Source organism: Pristis pectinata, chromosome 5 (assembly GCF_009764475.1).
Source record: "Pristis pectinata isolate sPriPec2 chromosome 5, sPriPec2.1.pri, whole genome shotgun sequence".
Classification (NCBI taxonomy): Eukaryota; Metazoa; Chordata; class Chondrichthyes; order Rhinopristiformes; family Pristidae; genus Pristis; species Pristis pectinata.
In genome coordinates this window covers 94,380,204-94,405,728 of record NC_067409.1, presented here as the reverse complement: position 1 = coordinate 94,405,728, position 25,525 = coordinate 94,380,204, and the positions used below count along the sequence as shown (strand labels likewise).

General features: G+C 39.3%; 1 protein-coding gene across 1 annotated transcript in view; it reads left to right on the top strand.

Annotated features, from left to right (window-relative positions):
- The window catches only part of LOC127570314 (cadherin-18-like), a 480,238-nt gene that overhangs the window by 364,695 nt on the left and 90,018 nt on the right, over window positions 1-25,525 (top strand). Inside the window, exon 4 of the mRNA XM_052015743.1 lies at window positions 12,875-13,169. Within this exon, the coding sequence (XP_051871703.1) occupies window positions 12,875-13,169 (295 nt within the window). The remainder of the gene's footprint in view (window positions 1-12,874; window positions 13,170-25,525) is intronic.

Sequence of the window (25,525 nt, the reverse complement as noted above, 5' to 3'; positions counted from 1 at the left end):
AACTGAAGCTAAAAGGTTTATCTGGTGAATGTTTCCCAATGTAACCTTGAAATTCTCCATCTGCATCATCAATACCATATGTCAGTGAACTCTGGCCCTCAGACAGATGGGAAGCTCAACCATAATTAATTGATTATTCTTGGATGTGAACAAGGCTATATTGAAATATGTCATGTGGGGTTAGGTTATTGGACTAAGGGTAATCAGTTGTTCAGTGTATCCAAGGCAGCAATTTATCATTGAATAACTGTGAACTTCTCATTGATGCTACTATAATACCACATTTGCTTCTTTCCTATCTGCATCTCAAAAGACCTCCAAGGCATCTGCCTCTAATCCACAAAATCAAGGCAAATTGCAAGCAGTTAATACACAAATGTCTTTGTAAAGAAGATGTTGTGATGCGATGCCACTAAAGAATTTCAAAGGATTATTTTACCCACCAAACTCCTTTGATGGGTACAATTCATTGAACAGACAGAAAAACAACATACTGCCTTGACAGAGATAATGATTGTATGAAGGAGAATGGAGCTGTAGTTAGACTTATATCCTGGGTATTAGATGGGCAGGTTGTTTGTACAAATTAATTCTTCTAGCATGGAGCTTAAAGCACTAGAATTCATATTGGGAATTCGGACATGGGGGTCCTTAAGCCCAGTAGGATTTGCTATCCACTCATTTTAATGGGCAGGAAGTCCTTTGAGGGTTGACTGATCTCCGAACTTGAATCTACTTCAAACAGGCAAATTGGAAAATTTTCCTTTTTGATGCCCATATTGACATTTGAGTCATTCTGCCTAAATCAACTAATTTAAAGGTATCCAGCCACTGTTTGACAATCAGCCTGAATGCCCTAGTTGAAAGATCCTGTAAATGTTAGCTTACCTCAGGAAAGGAAAAGAAGGTATTAATAACAACTGATGTATTTCTCTATTGGTAAATTGGTTTATTATTGTCATATGTGCTGAGGTACAGCCAAAAACTTCGTTTTGCATGCTATCCATACAGATCATTTCATCACATCAGTGCATTGAGGTATTACAAGGGAAAAAAAAAACAATGTAGAGTAAAGTGTTACAGTTACAGAGAAAATGCAGTGCAGGCAGACAATAAGGTGCAATGCCATATCAAGGTAGATTGGGAGGTCAAGAGTCCATCTCATCGTACTAGGGGACCATTCAGTGGTCTTATAACAGTGGGATAGAAGCTGTCCTTAACCCTGGTGGTATGTGCTTTCAGGCTTTTGTATCTTCTACCCAATAAGAAATAAGGATAGGATTATCTACGATGTTGACGCACAGGACAAAATACTGTTACAAAAGACCACATAATTAATTTGTTTCTATTCAATACAATGTAAATAACAAATAAGAGCAGGATAAAGCTGTATGACCTATTACTCCTGCTCAGCCATTCAATAAGATATTGGCTAAAATTCTATCTCAACTTCATTTTAACTTCCCTATTCCAAAGCGCTTGATTCTCTTGGTGTTCAACAGCTAATGATCTCAGTCTTAATTATATCAACAGAGTAACTTGTACCATAGAGTAGAAAATCCCACGTATTTACAATGAACTGAGTGAAGAAATCTCCTTTCACTCTTAAATGGGTGATTCTGCTGCATGTCTAACTGTGTACTATGATAATATTTGCCAATCTATGTTCATTTCTGAAGTATGGTTCCATTGATTTCAATAGTCCTGAATTTCAGAAACAAAAATCAGCATGCACATGGCATGTTTAGCACGTACAACACAATTTCAACACAATCACATTAGGTTTAAGATTCTCCTGCCTGGGGAAATAACATTTACCTTGCTAAGCCATTCATGAATTCATGAACAGTTTCAGGTTAACAGCAACATACCACACAATGACTTGGATTTTTCATCAGTAACCTGTCACAAAGAGAAGGACGACTATGCAGGACTTTGTGAATGCAGAAGTCTTGAACTTCTTGACAGTCCCCAGGGCTGATATTCCAAATGCACTCCAACTGCACTCCAAAGTTGGAATCCTCCAGGAATCTAGCAATGCAGAGTCAAACTCCTGCAATTCACCAACAGTTACATTGGGGAATCCACCCAATGAAACTGTGCAAGGTTAAGCCAGACAATTGTTCAGTAACTCCATTCATTTCAATGGAGAATGCCTAAAAGATGGATAGGTAATGTTCAGCTAATTCTCATCTTTGAATTAATTGAGATGATAAATATATTTTGTGATCTACTAGTCTTTGTAAGTGTATTAATTTTTATTTTTTATATAATCTTTTAAGATTTTTAATAGTATGATTAATTTGGAATAGTTTTTGAATGTAAAAACCAGCATTGACAGCTGGTTCATTCTAGCTTAACTGAGTGTCAAAGGTAGGGCTTGTTTAGGCTGTGCCCTATGATTTCATTTACAACTGGGGTCTTGCCAATATAATGAAGCTGGCTTCAGTCAGGAAGATTTGCTCCAGAAAAGTACTAGTCAGTGAATAGGATTGTGGGAAGCATGTGGTACTCACTATTAAAACTGAAAGTGCTCAAACTACAAGAGGGTTAGTTACTTATCGGGAGAAAACAAAGACTCGTGCTTCAGCCAGAGCCATTTATCAGAATGACAGCATCTTCTGTCACAGTCATAGCCAAGTTCAACTCAACAGTCCATCCGTGTTTAGTTTTGAAAGAAGCTTGTGCAGGAAGAAGTTGTTCCTTCACTGCTTAAGCAGCAACATATCAGTGATCAGATAGAATTTTACCTGCTGCATCAAAGTAGGTTGACATCCTTCTGCAATCTATTGGATGAATGTCTCTATGTCTGTACTTTTATTAATCCTCTTATCAGTATACACTTTCAATGTTATGTGATATTTGTTATATTTCTGCATGATTTAAGGATCTATCTGGTTATTTCCACAAGGGTACTTGAAATATCCAAAAACCTCAAGGAAAGCACCTTTCACTTTGGTATTCTGACTTACCTGCTTTTTTACCTCTTTGAGTAGACTTTATAACAGTAGCTATAACAAGGTTAAAGTTTTAATTAAAACTTTCTCAGACCTGCTGGGAGGCCCTCAACTTGCTCAACCATTGCAACGATTACTGTAGCAGCTAAATCACAACTCCAATCAGGTGCCTCGGAATTTGGGGACACCCTAAAGAGTCAACTAGAATAGTGCAACAGTGGAGCACCCATCTCTGTATTTTTGTTGGCTCTCTGCTGAAAACTCTCATTGTACCCAAAGGCCAGGGGAGCTAAAATGGGGAGTGGAGAATGTGTTCCCCAATACTTCTGCCCCAAGGCCAGGCTTGGATGTCAGCGGTCACATGTCCAATTGGTCCAGTGTTATGGTTGAGAGGTAAGGATCAGGAGAACGGAAGGTCAGCATTTGTATTTAGGAGACTGCACATTCTCCTTGTGATCTCATGGGTTTCCTCTGGTTTCCTCCCATATCCCAAGGACAAACAGTTTGGTCAGTTAATTGGCCACTGTGAATTGCCCCCAATAGAATCTGGAGTTGATGATAATGTAAGTAGGTGGTTGATGATTAATAGGGACTCGGTGGGCCAAAGGGCCTATTTTCCGTGTTCTATAAGAGGAAAAAAAGTACGATTTGTGTTTTGAAAGCAATTGGTGAGAGAAAGGGGAGGGAGGAGAGTCTATTCATTTTGGATTGGATGGGAGATGGACGAGGATATAGGTAGATACCTAACCAGAAAGCATCACAGTCTGTTGCTGAATTAGTGAGATTCCACTAGCCTGGGAATGGCCAACAAAGGGTGCAATGTTCCAAAATGAGTGTTATGCAGGGAATGGTCATATCATGCAGCCCTGAAAATGTTGCACTAGAGCTGGAAGGGTGCCAGATACCAGAAGTGCAAAATAGTTGTTGTCATGTTACATTCCTGATAAAAAAAATCAATTGCATTACACTGAATAATGGCATTAGTCAATTGAATTTCTCGACAAACATCAGCTAGTTCCTGGGCTTGCACTGTCATTTCCCTTTGCATATATTACAGGAGGGATAGGAATCCTACTTCTTTAACCTGAAAGAGCCATGGATGTAAACTGGAAGGGTTACACAGATCCCTATTTTGCTGGCGGATGAAAATAACCCCCTACTGAAGAGATCTGGTCCCAGATTGGACCAAGCCTCCAACAGGAACTGGGAAAGTGGAGAGAGCTTGTTTTAAATTCAACTCACTCAACTGACACTCAGGCATGTGCCTGGTCTCTATGACTGAGAAATGTCCCCATACTGATACAGATTTGCTCCTGTAGAACCCTAATTTTAATCCTGAGCTCATCATTGATATTGGTTGTGGAGTTTTGCCATTAGTTCTCAGTGTTGATGTACATGATGTAGATCTGGCCCACATCCCACAGCGGCAGCCACCTGAGACACCTTCCATTTCATCTGCGGATCCAGAATAGGTGACATCCATAAGGCTGTGATGTACAGGTCTCCACACAAGGGGGTTAAATGTACCAGATGTTGCTCTCATTCTGATGACTATCTTTGTGGCTACATCAAGCTGTGTGTAAAGCAAGAGTAAACAAGCACTAAGTGTAACAATATGCTGAGGTTCTACTTGCCCTGGTATTGTGAAGGACAGGGCGAGCCTCGTTGCTATGCAACATTCAATTCAGTTGGACATTGTCACAAAATCTGTTCTTCATAGAAAAGTTTCTGCAGGAAAAACATGTTTGATCACAAGTCCATCAGGCAGTGGTCAGCACAGAATGTCCTGCTGGCCTTGAGGGAGAAGGACACAATGGATCCTGTGGGATGATTTCTCTGCAGACTCATGAAATCATTTGGCAGAATGCCTAATCGCCAGAACTGACAAAAAACACCAAGCCCTCACTTGATTAGCAGTAAGGGAGACCTTCCCTCATCAGATCCTTTCTGCATAACCAGACTTTCATTCCCAGTGCATGTTGTGCTCAAGAGGAATGTAGTGAGGATGAGACAATCATCCAACTCTTCTTGGACTATGCATTTGCCAAGGAAGTCTAGAAAAGGATGCAATGATTATTGTCAAGATTCACCCTGTCCAGTTCCATAACAGAGGACTCTGTGTTCCATGGAATGTTCCTCAAAATTAGCTGCTACTGGAAGAACATTTGCTCAGAGAAAGATATACTTTGGTCTGCCTGAAACTTGTTGGTTTTCCAATGTAAGGAGATTTCCACAAGCGAATGCTGCAGTTGGCACATTCTAAGGTACAGGAGTGCATACTGACGGACACACTGAATCTCTGCAAAGGCTTTTTGTGGAAGGACTGTGAGTCCAGGGTCCTGCTTCCACTGGACACTGATGGGCTGGGCTTTATGTATCTCAAATGTTTCACAAGGAGGAAACATGAGTGACATTGACACACTGTAAGAAAATGTACTGAATGGATGGTACATTGGATGTAAAGAAAGATGAGTACCAATTATGAATAAAGTATATTGTTGAAATAAAAATATAGTTACCAAAATCACAGGTCAATTGTACAGGTCCTCAAATGTATTTATCCAATTAAATTTATTGTCGCAGGTTCTCCAAATCTGCAAGTTATTGTTTCCAATTAGACTGAAAGTTGGTGATATCCTCTCTTAAAACAGCCTGCAAAATGATTTTTAGCAAGTTCTTCTCTAAGAGCAACATTTCAGTTTTAGTCAGTTGTCAGCTTACAAGTGTATTAATAACTTGCTAACCTCATTGTACTGTATTTTCTTTGACATTTTATGCCGTAAGATAATTTTGGAGAATTAATGATTTTTAGTCACATTTCCAGTCTGTTCTGTTTTACTTTATCTTTTGTTCATTCAATATAAATGTCCTTTTTTGATCACTTGAACCATGACATAACAGTGAACAAAACAATTATTCTGTTTATTTGTCCCTATTACCAACATCTATATACAATATACAATATATACTCAAATGCATCACAGAATAATGCTCCCTTGGCAGCACATTTCAAATCAGCCTTGAAGATTGCTCCCTGCTGCAATATTTGATCTTTTTCTACACTGTCTGCTACTGTGGCCTCTTTGTGTGAAATTGAGGAGGTTGTGGCAGATGGATTGACTTGTGCTGTTGATTTGACCTCATTATTTTCATTGAGAGTACTTCGGACTCCTGCATTCATTTAGTAAATGGAGCCCTTCATCCAATAAATTTGAACAAGGCTTGAATGCAAAAGCCAAAGATTAAAACAAAATGACAGTGCTCTGATCCATTGTGGCAACAAATTTTGTCAGTATGTCTTTAGTTTTAACAGAAAAATATCATACTCTCTAGCAAAGTATAATGGCCAGGAGGCACCACTGAGCATTGTTGATTTTTCAAAAACTGTTTCCAATCTTCTACTTGATGTGCCATTTTCCACTGAGTACCCAAGTGGAAAGTGATTGGTACCTACTTCTGTTCATGTGAGAGAAGTTATCCTTAGCCCTTCCATTTAGCTTTTAGTAGTGTACGGATTTAAGTATTTTGTTTTGTTGTTTTGACATGGACCAGGTCCAAACATAGAAATTTCTACTAGTGTATTGCCCTTTATCTTAAATTACGTTCAAATAGTATTTGTTGAACCATGTCCTTCATTAATAACCGTAAATACACTTCAAAGTGCTTCATTGATTTGGGAACCATATGCAATTTCCTGCAGTCTGAAAAAGGAGCTAAATAAAAGTGAATAAAATATTTCTGCATCCCTTGTTTTTTAGAAATATATTGTGTTTTAGCATAAGACTCGGGTATTGGAAGCAACAATTAAATATGTCCATATCAATTTCCGTAAATACATTTGTAAAGAAGATGGAGAGAACTTGTAAACCTGGAAATTGTAACATGCCTAAAAATGTATGTTGAAGAAGCACAACACAGGGATGGGCAGGGGTTTAGAGGAATCTTGATGGGAAATGCAGGCTTCAATGCTTTATGACCTGTGAGACTCAAAGCATAATGCACAGAACTGTGGGCCTCACATGAGAAAATTTGCACAAAGTCTTTTACTCCATAATCTCCCTCTGAAGTTGGGAGCAGAGCCTGCAGGGGGAAAGCACTGGGGAACACTTTGGGTTGGTGAGAATAAGTTGGTGGTTGGAAGTGGATCCCAGGCTAGGAGATTGTAAGGGGAGAGTAAGTTATGAGGATTGTATGATGATTGGAGTTGGTTGTGGGCTGGGGGGTGGAAATCAAGGAGTTGATTCAATGATTGGTTCAATACTATACAGGTTGGAGGTCAAGGACATGATTCGGGGCAACAACCAGAGACCAACTTGGGGTTTTGTTGGTGATGATCAAGGGGGTTAGCTGTGGGAGAAATGATTGTTGGGGTGTAAGTTTATCTGCATCGACTAAGTACGCAATCATGTCATGTCAGTTTGTGGCAGGCTACTGAGCATTTTGTTTAAGGACCAACTACTGGGAAATTCTATAATCCCTGGGGCGTAAGTTGTTGTGCACCACTGAACAGGTCTCTCTGGAATTAAAGTGCTTTTCATATTGAGGTCTGCCACTGCAGGGCATGAGAGTAAGTCAAGTAAGACCAGGGACAAGGCTGGGGCTCCCTGGGGAGAGAGGCCCAAAGGTGGGCTCGATCAGAAAGGGGACTGGAGATAATTGGTAGATTGAGAATTCAGAGCTGGGATAGTGAAAAGGGTGGGGTTGAGGGTCAGCCTCAAGGGTTGAAAGACGTAGGACATCAGTATTCCAATAGTCGGGAAGGAAGGCTAGTGGTCAGGCCAGAGTTGGTAATTAGGGTGAGGAGGTCAGTAGTTGGTGTTAGATCTTTGGGAGTCAGCGGGGTTGGGGGCCTTGTTCTGGATCAATAGATTAGTTGTTGGGGAGAGGGTTGTGGGCTCAGTACAGTGGAGGAGGGGTTGGCATTGCTACTGATGTAAGGGATTAGGAGATCCAAAGGAGAGCCCGGTAACTAAATTACAAAAAGAGGTTCTACTAGGAATGGCTTCCCTATGCTGGACTGAGACTTATTCAGGCAGGTTCCCATTAAGTACTGCTAGAGCAGGTCTCACAGGTGATGTAAAGGTCTATTTCTGAATGAGTGCCCATGGTCATCATGGGCCAAACATGGGTGGACAGTGATTGTGCATGTCCAACTTCCTCCTCCCATTAACAAATCAGATGCAGAAGGCCCACATGGAAAATTCTGAACGTTGTACAACTTGTATTCCATTAAGAAAGCATTGGCTTTCAACTATCTAGGATATTCCGTATAAAGAAAAATCTGTAACAAAAGAAAACAAAATGCCAGCTGTAGTCATCCATTTCTCACAAGTAGTTGCATGGTGCAAAATTATACCCAAGTATTTCAATATATTCCTCCATGAGAATATTGAGAAACCATCCAATAAATAAGCCAAAAGATAACATAGAAATTATGTGCATGTTATCCAAAAACTTCGAATGCACTGATGGATCTTGATCATCTGCAGCATGTTGTGGGAATACTAGAAGTTCCAATTTATAAATGTTTTTGAATATGAATGAAACATCATTCTCTGGAATTTATTTGACTTAAGAATATCGTGAAAGGATCAAAATCTTGTACTAGCTTTTTTTGAATTCTCTCACTACTCCATTTCATACCACTAATATTTTGTATACCAGCTTCAGCTGAATATTCCAATGGCCACTGTAACTAAATTTTTCTGGGTTCCAGTAAATTGTGCTTTCACACTCTCACTGTTTTGAGCAACTTATTCATATACCAGAGTTCAATAATTGGTGTTAGCCTTAAATATACTTCCATAGTATGTTGTTCAACTCAAGGTAACCTGATGTATTTATAAGTATGAAGCTTTAGTAGTGTCAGATTCTTTTGATAATGAAGGTTAGATTTTTTTTCAAACACTTTAAATTGAAGATTGTCTTTCAGGCTGCAGTTTAAGTGTATTTGCTTATCCTGAAATGAATCATTTTGACAGTTAGCAAGCACATTATCAAATGCTGTCATTGCAAAAGGTACTGCAGAATGAGTAATAAGCTCCGCATTCAAGGGAATTATTTCAAGGCAATAATCTTGTCTCACTTAAGCTTCATTCTTGTAGGTGCAATGTTATGAAATTCCCTAACCTTCTGATTAGGTTACGAGCTTGTAATCACTCTTGGGTATCTATTAATTTCCATTTTATTCTCCAAAATTGTACATGTTATTATATTGTATTTAGTTGCAGTGGTGGTGCCTTGAAAGGCTTAATTTCAAATTTTGCAGCAAAATACATGTTAAAAAGAATAATTATAGTAATAATACAAACACAGAGCAGTCATCTAAAAGTATTTTGCATACACATTTATGGATCACTTTAGCAAATATGCTTCCACAGTCCTTTGTATCATACTTGCTGTTGGGTTATGATTACTTCATGCAGTATTAGTACAAGGGTGTGAATGACTGTTATTAGATTTTTACTTTATTTTTTTCACTTCTTCCAAGTATTTTTATTTAAGAGTTCATCTTCATATAGAAATGCAAACATGTATGAAAGAACATTTCCAACCCATAGATATTTACTCCACTGACAAACAGTGAACTTATCAATACAACATCTAGACAAACACTCTGAAATTAGAGGTGTGATTTTTTTTAAATGTATTTGTTGGTTTGTGTACAATAGTGGATTTTGTTTTGAAATGGAAGTGGGTTCCCTGTCTGATCATTAGCATCAACGTAGGTGGAAGTCTGGATAATCATAAAAGCAGTTGGAAAAGAAAATTTGAATTTAAGTCAAATTAAAGGGCAGCGCACACTTAAGGAGTACCATCTCAAACTGGGAAGAGAGCCTCAAAAAGCCTCTTAACCTATTTGTGAACTTTGCTGAAGCATAGTACAAAAATAATAAAGGAACAAGACCAACCCCAGACAAGTGAAGGAGCAGGTTCACATGTGACCATCTGTTGGAGGGCTCACTGAAGTAGAGATAGTATTTTGAGGGGTCTATGATGCTCCGTGTTACCAACCCACAGGTCAGAATACTTACAAGAGGGTGCAGCCATGCTGACCAATATTGCAATTACATATGTTTGAAGAACATATATGATACAGTGCTGCATATCCATCTTGTTTCTTTCTGCTGAGCCAGACTTTGAGAAGGCATGGTCATTGCCAAGGCAGTCGAAAAGTGTGGTGGTATGTTATTGACACTGCCAATCAGGTTGTGCTATTACCTGTACTATCTGGTGTGCCTTATTTTAAGTTAGGATATCTAAAAGAGGACGTGATGTAATTGAAGTAATTCTGAGCCAGCATGCCATATAATATTGATCAGAGACACACAAATAAGTGCAGAATTTTGTCAGCTATCCCAGCTGACAATTGACAGTTGAAGACAAACCTCCAGTTATCTGCCCACCTGAAATTTATTCATTTCCCTCTACAGACCTTGACGTACAGGAAGTAGCAGCTGAGCAATGACATTTTTAAAGCATTCAGATGTGTCTTTGCAGCTCCTTTGCAGGATTGGATGATTTCCATTGATGCTGGAAGTGGGGCAGGGAGAAAAAAATAAATGTTGTCAATAACCATAGAGACTTTGTGAAAGAGTTGTCTTTGATTTCCTGTGACTTACCTTGAATTCAACGTAAACAGTAGATGGGGTAAAGAATATCCACCAGTGAATCAAGTGCCAGCTTTTCCTTCTTCTCCAGTAATCAAGTTCCTGCCATATTGCCCAAGTACTGTATCCTGGGAAAACCTGGCAAAACCTCACATCAAAACAGTCCCATCCAAGCTGGTAACAGGCAGCTCTGTGATTTGTGTTTATCACCAGCTGGCAAGATATGAAATAATGTATCAAGTTGCTCTAATTTTCCACATTACTAAACATAGTCTAAATTTAGGACCGAAAACTTCTGACAAAGCAATTTTTTTTTAAATTTCCTCTTCAAGACTTCACTGTAGCAAATGTCAAACTTTCTTCTCATTTATAAGGAAACAGACTGAGTGTTGTACTCAAATAAGAGAAGGGAGAAAAGGTTTATTTTCTCAACTACAACCTCAAATGGACACAAAATTGTCTGGTACCGTTCACCAAAAATTAGATGATCTGTGGCACCCTGCAACAGTTGGTACAGGGTTAAAGGTGATTGGCAGTTGGCCTGTAGATTTTGGTGATGGAGGGTTCAGATCTGGCAGTGGAGAATGGAGTCTGTAGAATTGTAGAATTGTAGAATTTTGGAATGAATATCACCCATGTATTCCCTGGCCCTGTAGCATCATTAAGAAACCCAATCAACCTTTCCCCTACTTCAGCATTCAATGAGTGGTGCAACTAAGATTGAAATATCCACTCATTTTTTTTTATATTAGAGCCATATTCAGGCACTTTACTTTGAATATTTAGAGCACTCTCTACCCTATCTCCTAATAGTTTTGAGAAGGTACTAGTCACCCCTTATGAAAGCTGTCCCTGGAAACTGAATAAGGCAAGCTCAGCATGCATTTCCTCTGCATCCTTAATTATCTTCAGCCCTTTAATTTGACTTAAGCTCAAATTTTCTTTTCCAACACTGGCCTGCTTCTAAGTTTCCCCAGCCCTGAGGAAAGAAAAACATAGATGATGTTTGAAGATCCCTTCTCTTCTGTAATTTCTACTTTCTAATCTATATAAACTAATGGAGGATCGATGTAGAATGAGACCATTAGTTAGAATTTTTCCAGGATTACTGAGAAATCTTCAGAGCTCACTTTTTGTATGTATCAGAAATCATGTCAACAAAATGCTTAAACCCAAATTGTTACCTCAATCGATCAGTCAGTGATAATTTTGCAAATCAAATATTGCTCTTTTCAAGTTCAATTTATTGTTGTCATAGGCATACATACAGGGTATAAATGCCACAAAAATTAGCTATTAGCAGCGGCAGCACAGTACATTACAAGACAAGGACAAACATAAGTTAACATTAACTTAAATTAACACAAATTATACATAACTTACATGTGTGCGAAATCAACAACAAAATAAATGTAATGGCAATAGTGCAAGATTGAGAGAGAGTAAAAAAATATAGTCTGAGGTAGCGTTAAGGTTTTCAGGTTGGTTAAAGAACCTGTTGGCTGTGGAGAAGAAGCTGTTGTTGAACCTTGAAGTGTGGCTCTTCAGGCTCCTGTACCTCCTATCTGATGGCAGCATCGAGAAGAGGGCTTGGTCCAAATGGTGGGGGTCCCTGATGATCGATGCTGCCTTCATGAGACATCGCCTCTAGTAGGTGTCCTCAATGTTGGTGCCAGAGTTTCTTATTGTCCTCTCAATTTCAAGCTTGGAAAGGCTGAAGTGAAAGATGGAATATGTCCTGAGTAATTCATGCTAGTGAGCAACCCAACTTCAGTATTGTGGTGAGTGAAATTAGTTTCAACTGTCAGTAATACATTATAGATTTTATTAAAAATATTATTAGTTTGATGTAAGGTAAAACCTTGTAATTCAAGACTTAATTATAGGCTTCCCAGTATCCAATGGATAAAGTATTAGAAAGTGTAGCATCAAGATATCAAAGACAAATTGTTGCTTATTTGGTTATGTGCTGGCATTACATTACTAAAACTGACCTGAGATAGGACAGTGGAAATTAAATCGCCTTTCCATTCCTAATGAATACGTGAAAGAATATACATCGTGTGTTGTCAAGATTGGGTTAATCTGGAATGCCCTCATGAATGATTATGATCTCAGTTTACTTACACATGAAGAATGGGCAGGCAGGTAAGATAAAAATAATGTCCTTGAAATCCTATTACACAAAGTACGTGGAGCATACTTGAAGAAGAATATAAGATAAACTCAGTCAGATGAGATGGCTGGATATGATTAAAATGCATATATGCTTACATGTGTACTTATGCTTCTGTCTTTTTTTCGCAGCTTCACTCAAATGCAGATAAAGGCGATGGATCAGTAAAATACATCCTTTCAGGGGAAGGAGCTGGCTCTATATTTGTTATAGATGACAGCACGGGGGACATTCATGCAACCAAAAGTCTGGATCGTGAACAGAGGGTACATTACATTCTGCACGCTCAAGCTTTGGACAGGAAAACAAACAAGCCCCTTGAGCCCGAGTCCGAGTTTATCATCAAGGTGCAGGATATAAATGATAATGCACCAGCTTTCTTGGAAGGCCCTTACTCCGCATCTGTCCCTGAAATGTCTGAAGTTGGTAAGCTCTGCTTGAATTCTTCAACTGCAGTTTAACATATCTTGAATGAACTAGTTGACTCTTCTGCAGATTAATCCTCTGTATTATCTTACTGAAAATATACTAATAACCTATAATCTAACATATAACTCAAATCTGAGATAGTTTATGCTGTACATGGTCTATGGAAAGAATGGGCATGGCATGCAGAATGCTGTGTGCTCTCCTTTTATTTCTGTTATTTATACTGTATATACATTTTTCAGGTCTCATGTACTTTTAGACTCCCAAATAAGATGAAGAAAAATATAATCAAACATGTCTCCATAAAGCAGGAATTCCACCCCATCCCTGACCTATCACACTGAGCATCCAGAGACACAGTGGACTCACCCAGATTTCCATGTTTATGGAGTGCACCCACCCCATCATAGGCTAATAATGCATGACTTCCAGAACAGGGTAGCAGATACAGTGTGAAATAGCAGCAGGGGTCTCACACAAACAAGCTCCATATGACAGCTGCCCCATTTATAGTAAATCTTATGGTTAGAAGATTGTAACATTTGGTTTGAAGGTCTTTAATACCTTGACCCTAACAAATAGCCCTTGGGTGCCCCTTTCACTCCTGTAACTTGTTGAGAGTTCAGCAGAGATAGGAGGTTCAGCTCACTAGGAGGACCTCTGATTGATAATTCTAAACTTATGATATAACAGCAGATGCACATTGCACTCCATTTCTGAAATTCAAATCCATTGACTACTCTGCAGATGAATTTTGGAAGCAGAGTAAAATGCACAGCACTGCAATAGTCTAATCTACTGCTATTGATTTAGGAATACTTTCTTGGTGCTAATTCCCATTGCTGTCTCACCACTGAGGAGTTCCTCACTTTGTGTCTGTGTTTGTTGTGCACTGATTGATAGGAATTTGTTACCATAATTGTAGTCAGAAAATCTGTTAACATCATATCACGCAAACACCAGGATGGCAAAAGATAGGTGATATGCACCATGATCTGTTTGCATCCTGCAATTTTTATGTACTTCATTGTGATCAGATCCTTATCAATGAGAGAGATGGGAACACAAGGGAACCTGAAGTGAGAAACCCTTCTGCTGGGTTTACCTTTTTTTTTCAGGGACCTAGAATAGAGCAGATAGAACTTCTGCCACTCGGTTCCATTTAAAATGCCTACTGGACTCCATAACATTAAGAGCCAAAATCTTTTTTATAAATTGTAAACAAAACTTTTAGTTAATCTGAAAAATACCAAACAGTTTAAAGTGATGATAGTTACAAATACACATTTATATGAGTTTTCTTATACAGTAAAATAGTACGTTAGGTAGTCCTATCAGTTTGATTAAAGGCATCACTCCTTTTTTAATTCTTCACTCAAAATGGCTTCCTTAATGCAAATGTGATGTAAATTATAAGAGATTATATTTGAATTTAAAAAGCCAAGAATCAGTTCTGACTCTAAAAAGCAGGCACTTATTTCAATGTCTTTAATCTGTCTGAAATCCTGCAATGCACTGTAATCGTTTATGCCTCAGAGAGCTAAATCATAGCTTCAGTGTTGCATTTCCACTATTCATGTTCTATTTGCATTTGACTCATTTAATAAGCCCTGTACCTGGCAATGGTCCACACAAAGTCGGAAGTTTCAAATAATAGCGTAGCAGTTAGCGCAATGCTATTACAGCGCCAGCGATCGGGGTTCGATTCCCGTCGCTGTCCGTAAGGAGTTTGTACATTCTCCTGTGCCTGCGTGGGTTTCCTCCGGGTGCTCTGGTTTCCTCCCACATTGCAAAGATGTACGAGTAGGTTAACTTGGGTTTAAAATGGGCGGCGTGGACTTGTTGGGCCGGAAGGGCCTGTTACCACGCTGTAAATAAATTTTTAAAAAAAAACATTGTAATGAAGAAGGAGTGAGACCATTTGGCTTATTGTGTCCATGCTGACCAAACCTTTATCACTGGCTTGAACATTATGGACCAAATGGGGGTTTTTAATTTCCAGCAAAATACTTTAGTTCTGAAGTACAGTATTGACAAGACTTACATTTACGTAGTGCCCAGCACAGAGGAAAATGATCCAAGACGCCCACATGAGTGTAATTCGTGGTCATACCTCTCACAGTCTAAACTCCAGCTTTTACATAGAACGTAGAAGAGTACAGCACAGGAACAGGCTGTTTGGCTCACTATATCTGTGCTGACCACGATTCAGTCCAAACTAATCCCACCTGCCTGCATGTATTCTATATCCCGCCATTCCCTGCCTGTTCATGTGCCTGTATAAATGCCTCTTGAACATTGCTATCGTGCCTGCTTTCACCACTTCCCCTGGCAGCACATTCCAGGCACCTACCACTCGCTGTGTAGAAAAGCTTGCCTTGTATATCTTCTTTAAACTTTCCCCCTCTCACCTTATAGCTATGCCCCATAGTATTTGACATTTCCACCCCGGGAAAGAGACTCTATTCTACCTATGCCTTATATAATTTTATATACTTCCATCACCTCAGCCTCTGATGCACCAGAGCAAACCATCCAAGTTTGTTAACCTTGCCAAACTCTCTAGTCCAGGCAACATCCTGAAGAAGGTCTTCTGTACTCTCTCCAAATCCTCCACATCCTTCCTGTAATGCAGCAACCAGAACTGTGCACAGTACTCCAAATGTGGCCGAACCAAAGATTTATACAGCTGCAACATGGCTTCAGAGCATACAGAACATTGTGTTATCTGGAAATTTATTAATGAGCCCACCTACATCTTTGCTCAAAATGTTTATATATATCATAAAAAAAACAGAGATCCCAGCACTGATCCTTATAGAACACCACTGATCATAGACCTCTGGTCAGAATAATATCCCTCCACCAATACCCTCTGTCTTCTATGAACAAGCCAAGGTTCCTTGAACCTGCTCACCATCTTATGTCTCTTTCTTTAGCTCACTGTCAGTCTTTTGTAATCATTCACTTCCACTATGCTTTTCTTTCCCTCTCAGAATAATTTTCTTATGTAATCGATTGGATTATGAAATGATTACTTTGTTGTTATTTTGTAAGTTAGTCTTCTCTTCAAAATAATTTCTGTCTAAAAGACACCATGGTCTCAATCATTGTAGGAGTTCATGAAAATCAAATAATGCAAATGCTGGAAGTCCACAGTGAAAAGACCCTTCCTCAGAACTGACTGTCCCCCCCCCCCCCCAAAACGCTAACTCTTTTTCTCTTTCCACAAATGCTGCATGACCTGCTGAGCACTTCCAGCAATTTTTGTTTTCATTTCCGTTGGAGTTATCCGGCTGACAGCTGTTTTGGTTAAAAAAAAGAGAAGGGAGAATATGCTCTCACAAAATATGTATTTTTTCCTCCTCTTATGTATTCATCCTCAAATGCCGATAGATGTTTGTTAATCTACTGAAAGCAAAAAAAAAACAACTTATTGATAGAGATATCTTTAGTCATGGCGAATATGCTTGAATTGTTGCAACTTAATAACAGAACTGGTTGAAACAACTGAATATACCTTAGCCCTTATGTATGGCCTCAGCAATAATTTCACACTAGAACTTCTGATTTATAATGTGTGAAGTGTTAATGAACTGTAATTCAGAGGATTGGTGACCGTATCATGTGTTGCTCTGAGTTTGACAGAAAATTGAATTAAGGAACTAACATTTACATAGAGACACAAGAGACTGCAGATGCTGGAATCTGGAGCAACAAACAATCTGCTGGAGGAACTCAGCAGGTCGAGCAGCAGCTGTGGAGGGAGAGGAATTGTTGATGTTTTGGGTCGAAACCCTGCATCAATCCTGAAATGTCAACAATTCTTCCCCCCGCCGTAAATATGCTGCTCAAGCTGCTGAGTTCCTCACATAGATTATTTGTTGCTCCAGCATTTACATAGGGCCTTCACAACCACTTAATGTTCTGAAATGGCAATGAAGTACTTTGTTGAAGTGTGGTCTCTGGGAACTTTAACAAAATTATGAAACCATATGTGTGGCTTGGAGGGCAACTTCCAGGGGGTGATGTTCCCTGTGCTTTTACTGCCCTTGTCCTTCGAGCTGGTAGACGTCATGGGAAATGTTCCAAAATGTTGTAGGGATTCTGTTTGAGAGAAGGGCTTAATTATTATTCTTACTAGAACAATGGCAGTTTAAAGCTGGTCCAACAATTAGAAGGACAATATAATCCATTGGTTTTGTGTATGGATAACTTGAACACGACAAGGTGGTTGTTTAAATCATCCATCACCTTGTTGGTCACTGTGAATATAAATAACATCAAGCAATGAGGCACAGGTAAAACAGGCACCCTGAGGGACAAAGCATTGCTATCTTCAGTATGTGTGGCAGGTTAAACTAGGCATCTGTTGTCAGATGATGTGCTTTCAAGTGTAAATTATTTATTCTGTTCTGTATATTGCACTTGTCAGCAAGTTGCTATGACTGATCCTAGCTTCAGAGCTGAAGAGTGTTATACAAAATTGTGAACCTTAATTTATAATGTCTGTGGAAGTTTAGTGGTTAAATTATTGGCCATTAATCCAGAGACATGTTCTAATCCCACCATAGTATCTGGGGAATGTAAATTAAAGCAAATCTGTAGTAAAAAGCATCATGAAAAGTGGCTGTGAAAATATCACATCATTGTAAAAGCCCAGCTTTCCTTAAGGAAAAGTAAAATCTGCTGTCATTGCCCGGTCTCACCTGTACGTCACTCCACATCAACGTGGTTGACTCTTCATAGCTCTCTGAAATAGCCCTGTGACTTGGCCAAACAAGCCACTCTGTTCAGGGGAGAACCAGGGATAGATAATAGCAACATTCTCATAACACGAACAAATACATACAGAAGAAAAAAAAAATCAGTCATAAATGTGGGTCCCTGAGATAATTTTAAGCTTTTGTTGGGGAATTTTGTGTACCACATGGCCCCACAACAGTCTTCTGCCCCACTGTTCTATTTTTCCATGTCAAATTTGTATCGTATGACCTTTTACACACTAGGATAAAACTTGCTGACTGTGGCTTATGGAACTGCCTGTATTCAGTCATAGATTCATACAGCATGGAAACAGGCCCTTCAGCCCAACTGATCTATGTTGACAGTGTTGCTCAGTGAGCTGGTCCCATCTGCCTATATTTGGCCCATGGCCCTCTAAACCTCTCCCATCCATGTACTTATCCAGATGGCTTTTAAATGTTGTTAACGTGCCAGCCTCAACAACTAGTTCTGGCAGCTCATTCCAAATATGCACCATCCTTTGCGTGAAGAAGCTGCCCCTGATGTCCCTTTTTAAATCTCTCGCCTCTGATCTTAAACCTGTGCCCTCTTGTTTTCAGCATCACCTCCCTGTGAAAAAGACAATGTGCTTTCACCCTGTCTATGCCCCTCATGATCCTATATGCCTCTATCAGGTCAACCCTCAATCTGCTATGTTCCTGGGATTAACTATGCAACTTCTCCTTGTAACTCAGGCCCTCAAGTCCAGATAACATCCTGGTGAATCTTTTCTGCACTCTTTCTAGTTTAGTAACATCTTTTCTATAACAGGGTGACCAAAACTGTATCCAATACTCCAGTTGCAGCCTCACCAACATCTTATATAACTGCAACATAACTTCCCAACTCCTATACTCAGTGCTCTGACTGATGAAGGCCAGCATGCCAAATGCCTTCTTCAGCACTCTATCTAGCTGTGGTGCTGCTTTCAGCAAACCATGTACTTGTACTCGTCTCTCTCTCTCTCTGTTCCATAACACTCCCCAGGGCCCTACCATTCACTGTACAAGTCCTACCCTGGTTTGATCTCCCAAAATGCAATGCCTCACATTTATCTGGATTGAAAGCCATTTGCCAATGCTCAGCCCACATACCTAGCTGATCAAGATCCCCCTGCAACCCTCTACATTATCTGCAATAGCACCTATTTTGGTACTATCCACAAACTTATTAAATGGTACATTCACATCCAAATCATGTATATAAATTACAAGCAACAAAGGTCCCAGCACTGACCTCTGTGACACACCACTGGACACAGGCTTCCAGTCTGAGAAACAACCCTCAACCATCACCCCCTGCTTCCTACCACTGAACCAATTATGAATCCAATCCACTATCTCCCCCTGGATCCCATGCGATCTAACCTTCCAGACTGGCCTGCCATGAGTGACCTTGTCAAAGGCCTTGCTAAAGTCTGTACATTCAACATCCACTGCCCTACCCTCATCTACCCTCATCTACCCTCTTGGTTACCTCTTCAAAAGAACTCCAAGAGACTTGTCAGACACGACTTCCCATGCACAAAGCTGCGCTGACTGTCTTAATCAGACCCTGTCTCTTCAAAATGTTGGTAGACCCTGTCCCTCAGAATCTCCTCCAGTAACTTACCCACCACTGATGTCAGACTCACTGGCCTGTAGTTTTCTGGCTTGTTTTTGCTACCCTTTATAAACAATGGTACCACATTAGCCATTCTCCAGTCCTCCGAAACCTCACCTGTGGCCAGAGATGAAGCAAAAATCTCATGTAAGAACCTCCACAATTTCTTCTCTAGCTTCCCACAAGGGTCTGACATACAAATCCAGTCATTCAAATTAAATCAAATCCAACACTATGGCCTGCCATATGGAATCCACACTGTCCCAATTGTGCCAGAGCAACACCAGCATGATGCTGGGCAATTGGCTCTCAGATCTTATACCAGCCTGGCCAGGCCTAGACTCATAGAGTCATGGAGTTGTACAGCACAGAAACAGGCTCTTCGGCCCACTGTCCATGCTAACCATTGTACTAACCTATACTTGGTCTGTAGCCTTCCATGCACTGATGATTCACGTGTTGTAAGTGTACCTGCCTCCACCATCTCCTCAGGCTTTGCATTCCAATTTCCAGCCAATCAGAGACTGCAGCCATTCCAATAAGGATTCTGGAGGTGCAGATGAGGAGAGAAAGGGGATGGTAATTGATACTTCAAAAACTATTTGACTTTAATATATTAATTCTTATCATATTATTTTAATTTTTTAATTGTTTGCTTCAATTTTAGCAGTTAATCTGTCTGAATGTTAGCTATCTTTTAAGGGAAACTGTTAACTTTAATGGCGGCTTTGCCAGGAAACCAATTCTCCCTCCAGCATTGCTTTCCATCAAAGCTGTCAGGAGGCAGGACATCAGCATTTTGATACCTGAGGCACAGTCATCATTCAGAGCTCTCTGCCTGTTTCCCAGGTGCAGGTAGCCAGTGGTGATCTCATTGAAACCTACCAAATGCTGAAAGGCCTGGATAAAGTAGATGTGGAGAGCATGTTTCCATTAGTGGGAGAGTCTAGGATCCAAGGGCACAGCCTCAGAATAAAGGGACGTCCCATTAAAACTGAGGAACTTCTTCAGCCAGCAGTAGTTAATCAGTGGAATTCATGGCTACAGACGGCAATGGAGGCCAATTCATTTGGTATATTTAAGGTAGACATTGATAGGTTCTTGAATTGTAAGGGGGTTAAAGATTACGGGTAGAAGGTGAGAGAATGGGGTTGAAAAAAATCAGCCATGGCTGAATGACAGCGCGGACTTGATGAGCCAAATGGCCTAATTCTGCTCTGATGTCTTATGGTCTTTGACAGCAGGCAGAGTACCACCTCCCAATTAATGACTGTCATGGCATTATGTGGGCAGACCTCTGTAAAGTTGTGGATGTTGTGAAATGCAAAATTGAGAAGCTAGTGGAAGGTCCCAAAGTTGTGCTAAAGCTTCAGGTTCTTTGCCTAGGAGTGATAAACAGGATTGTATCTTTCTTTGGGATCAATTATTGCTCCATCCCAAAAGCTCCCAGGAAACAAGTCAGCCATCAACAAGCAAGCTGCAGATTGCTTTTTTTTATGTGGAGAATTGATAAATTCACCTGTTGAAAACTATTTGATTTGGACATATCAAATGTGTTGTAATGTAATCTTTGGTAGTAACTGGCCAAATATATCATATTACAAAGTTTATAAACAGTTGAAAAACTGTGAAATTAACACAGTTCTCCCACTTGTCCTAAATGTATTCATTGACCTTTTGATCCTGAATCTAAAAAATTGTTCAGGAAAGCTGAAGATCTGTAATGTAGACTCTCCTTGTTGATTCAAGGCTTTACAAGTGTTGAACAAGGCACTAGAAAGCAACAGATATGTTGTTGTGTCTACTGTTGGGACTCATTTTCATGAGCAATGCCTACACTACTTCCAATTGCATATTCATGCTCTGTTATTATAACAGTAATATCAAGTGCCTGTTGTGTGTTGATTGATATCATCGCTGCTTGCTCAGCCCTTTCATAAATACCTCACATACCTTTAAACAGGTGATTCAATGATCTGCCATTTGCTAACCTTACTTGAAATAAAAATAGAAAATGATGGTAAAATTCGGCAGGTCAGGCAGCATCTGTGGAAAGAGAAATAGTTAAAATTTCATGACTGGGACCCTCAATCAAAATTGAGTAGAGAGAAACAAGATGACCTTTTCCTTGTTTTCAGTTCTGATGATGGTGGCAGAGTGATGCACTCAGTAGAGGTGCTGCCTCAAAGCACCAGAGACCTGGGTTCGATCCTGACCTCAGTCCTGTCTGTGTGGAATTTGTATGTTTCTCCTGTGACTGCATGGGTTTCCTCAGGTTGCTCTGGTTTCCTTCCACATCCCAAAGGTTGGTAATTAATTAGCCGTGTAATTTGCCCCTAGTGTGTAGGGTAGAGGTAGTAGGCTCTGGGGGAGATGATTAAAGTGTGGAGAGTAAAAACAAAGGGATTCATTAGAATTATGAATTAGTATAAATGGGCGAATGAGATTATTAATTAGGTTGTGATTTTGTTACACAAATGGGACAACAAAAGTTCCTTTTATCCCACTGTGGTGTAGTAAGTAGGGGAAGGACCAAGTGTAGGTCTCAGTCTTGTAGGGGGCTTTAAATGTATTTGCAATTTAACAAAAAGATTTCGCTTAATTGCAACAATAATTGTACGTTATCAGACGTAATTGCTCTTCTAGGCATATTTTCAAATGTCACTATTATTTTTGTCGCACCAAAGCCATTGCTCTTCACAATTCAACCAGCTTTCATGGTGCTGAACAACATTATAGACAATAGATTGAGGTTCTTAACTATTTAGAAGAAATTGGACAGCTTACACAATTAATGGCATAGGCTTCTTTAAGGTTGATAATTTAACTAAATAGTTCTAAGAAGGTATTTTGATGCTTCTGTGTGAGTTTGAGAAGGCATACAATTAGGCAAAGCAGCAAATTATCCGAGTGATCCAGGTTCAGTTAAATGGCTGCCTTATTATTTCCATTCTGTTGGCTGATGTCAATATAAATAAATTTTATTGCATGGATCTTTCTTGGGAAAGGCAATTTTAGAGAGCCTGAGAACTGTAGACAGTGAGTGAAATGAAGAGGAATGAGAGACATCAACTCCCCACCAGGGTGGCAGGGACTAGAGAACAACAGATGATTCAGAAAAAAACAAAATATTCAGACACCTGAAGGAATAGAATGTGTGCAACTGGAGAAAGAGGGAAGGAGAAAGAAATTGATAAGTACCTGATCAGCTATAATGCAAAAACAGATATTCAGAAAGAAAGAGATACTACAGCAACACTTGCAGAGAAACAGCTTTAAAAAATAAATGCCTAGACAAAGTGGGAGTGGATACTGTGACTGCAGTCAGAGGCAGGTGGATAGAATTTGTAAGGAGAGGAAATGTTTCAGAAACCATAGAACAATAAAAAGTAGCTATATTGATTTGAGCAGATTTTGATTACAGCTTCTCTGATTGCACTTGCTCTGTGCAAGGATTGATGAGAGGTCTTGGCCTTTCTTCATTCTAATGCTTTATGTTCCTAAAGCTGGGTAATATTGACCACTCATTATTGACCACTCTATTTGATAAAGCAGGTATTCACCACTGAAAGCACCAGAATTTTAGCACAATGTAGAGTTCATACAAAACCTTGTACGGACTCCTACATGTATGCCAACCTCCATTAAAGCAAAGAATAAAATGGTCCTTTACTGTTATAGGTCATACAGTGGAAATTATTCTTGATTGATTGCACTAAATGGATGCTATCACATAGGCAACTGTTACACCCACATCCAGTTGCATTGACTGAACAACAGAACTACATATCAAAGGAGACATTTTAAGGGGCAATTGGTATGATACCAACCTGAATTCTAACCTCTGTGTAACATCTCATCTAGAAATTAAATAAGTTACTTGCAAACAATTTCAATATTAAAATAGTATGAGGCTGACATTTGACAGCATTTTTAAAATCAGGAGGTTAAAAACAAAGTAACTCCAATCTGTCGAAATCACAAGACAGAAAGTTTTCTAAGTATGGTTTTGAAAATAGATGAACAAACAAGTATACATCACTTTTGAAGATTGAACCTGAGTTAAATTAAAATGTGTCCCATGCACTCTTATTGAATTAATCAACCTCTCTAATAAATTGCTTTTTCTTTATGGTTCTCAGCCCATTTAGACAATATGGGAAGAAAAAAAGTCATACCTTTACATTTTGTTTTTAGTTTGACTTAAGTAGGAGAAGGAGCAGAAGTTAGCACCAAGCCCTCAAGCATACTCACCATTCAATATGATCACTGCTAATTTGCCCCAGACCTCAGCTCCTCTTCTGTGGCAGCTGAACATAGCCCACAATTCTCCAATTTTTCAACAACTGATTATGTCATCTATAAATACCTCCAGTGAACAAGGCTCCACCACCCTCAGAGATAGAGAATTCCAGAGATGAACTACTTTCTGTGAGAAGAAATTCATACACACACCTCAGTTTTAAATGACCATCTTCTTATCTTGTAACTCTTGTTTGAGGTTTCTCATCAGTGGAAACATCTCAGCATCTACCTTCTCATGCCCCCTTAGGATCTTATATGTTTCAGTAAGATCACCTCTCATTCTTCCAAACTCCAAAGAGTACAGATCAAAGTTTATCAGTTGTTTTTTGATAGGACAACCTTCTCATATCAGGTTAGCCAAGTAAATTTCTTCTGATCTGCTTCCTTTATTAAATAAGGGGACCAAAACTGTACTCGCTATTCCAGGTGCAGGAACATGAAGGAAATGTAAATTAAATATTTTGAGTCAATGTCGATAAAACTCAAAGGAAAATGTGCCATTTATAAACTCTGCAAATACTTTGTCCAAATTATCAACAAGCATGGGTGCAACTTGTGTTTCAGCATATTACCACTACTTGATAGTAATTTCATAGAAAATACATTTTAACATTATTTTTAAAAGGTGAATTTGAATTTAGGATGCTTGCCATACAGTGGAAAATTTATGGTGAAAGCCCCAGTCACTGACTATTGTATCATTTGAAAAGCTTTATGATCCTTACAATGTCTGTCAGTATTGTTAATTGCTTAATCAACCAGGGCCATTATTCTAACCAAAAATATGTTTGTCATTGTCAAAGATAGCTTGCATGCAACATTGATGATGCTTGTTTGAATGTGATTATGACTGCTATTTTGTTCATTAAAGCTCTGGGAGGAGTCCAAACTCACCTGGACATAGATCAAAGGAAAGATTATACTGTGGTTTCGATTAACAGTGTTTACCTTCATTATGTATGTACTGAATCTTCTTTAATGGCAGCTCAATGACAGAGTTCTCAAATTACAGAGTAATAGATCTGTCTTGAGCAGTGTTTTGAGTGTCACTGTCATTAGAAAGCTATGCATTTAAACTTTTTCAGGTAAGTCAAATGGATTTCAAGAATTAGTCTGTTCTGTAGAATAAAATACTTTAGAATTCATGGCCCCCAAGTTCCTGAGGCCTGCTGGCACTCTCCTGCAGCAAAATTCTCATTCAAAAGTTACTTGAATTTGCATTTCAGCCAATGTTTACAAGGTTTCAACAGCACTTATGGTATGCTGATAGGACAGCAATAAAATGCCTACACAGTTTCAGGGCTCGTCCACAGGGAGAGGGAAATAGTTTCTTTTTTGATTATATGTAGGTGGACTGTTAAATCTATAAGATTCTGTGGGGGTTAATCAGGGTTGATGCTAGAGGATATTTCCCCTTGTTGGGGAATCTAGAACTAGGGGTCACCCATTTTAGATGGAGATGAGGTGCAATTTTATCCTTGACCCCAGGGAACTGTTTAAGAGGTATATTCAAGGCAGAGAATGATAGATGTTTCGATATTAAGAGAATTAAGGGACATGGTGTTAGAGCAGGAAAGTCGCACTGAGGGAAAAGAGCAGATCATGATGCTGTTGAATGATGGAGCAGGCATGAGGGGCCAAATGACCTACTCCCATTTCTC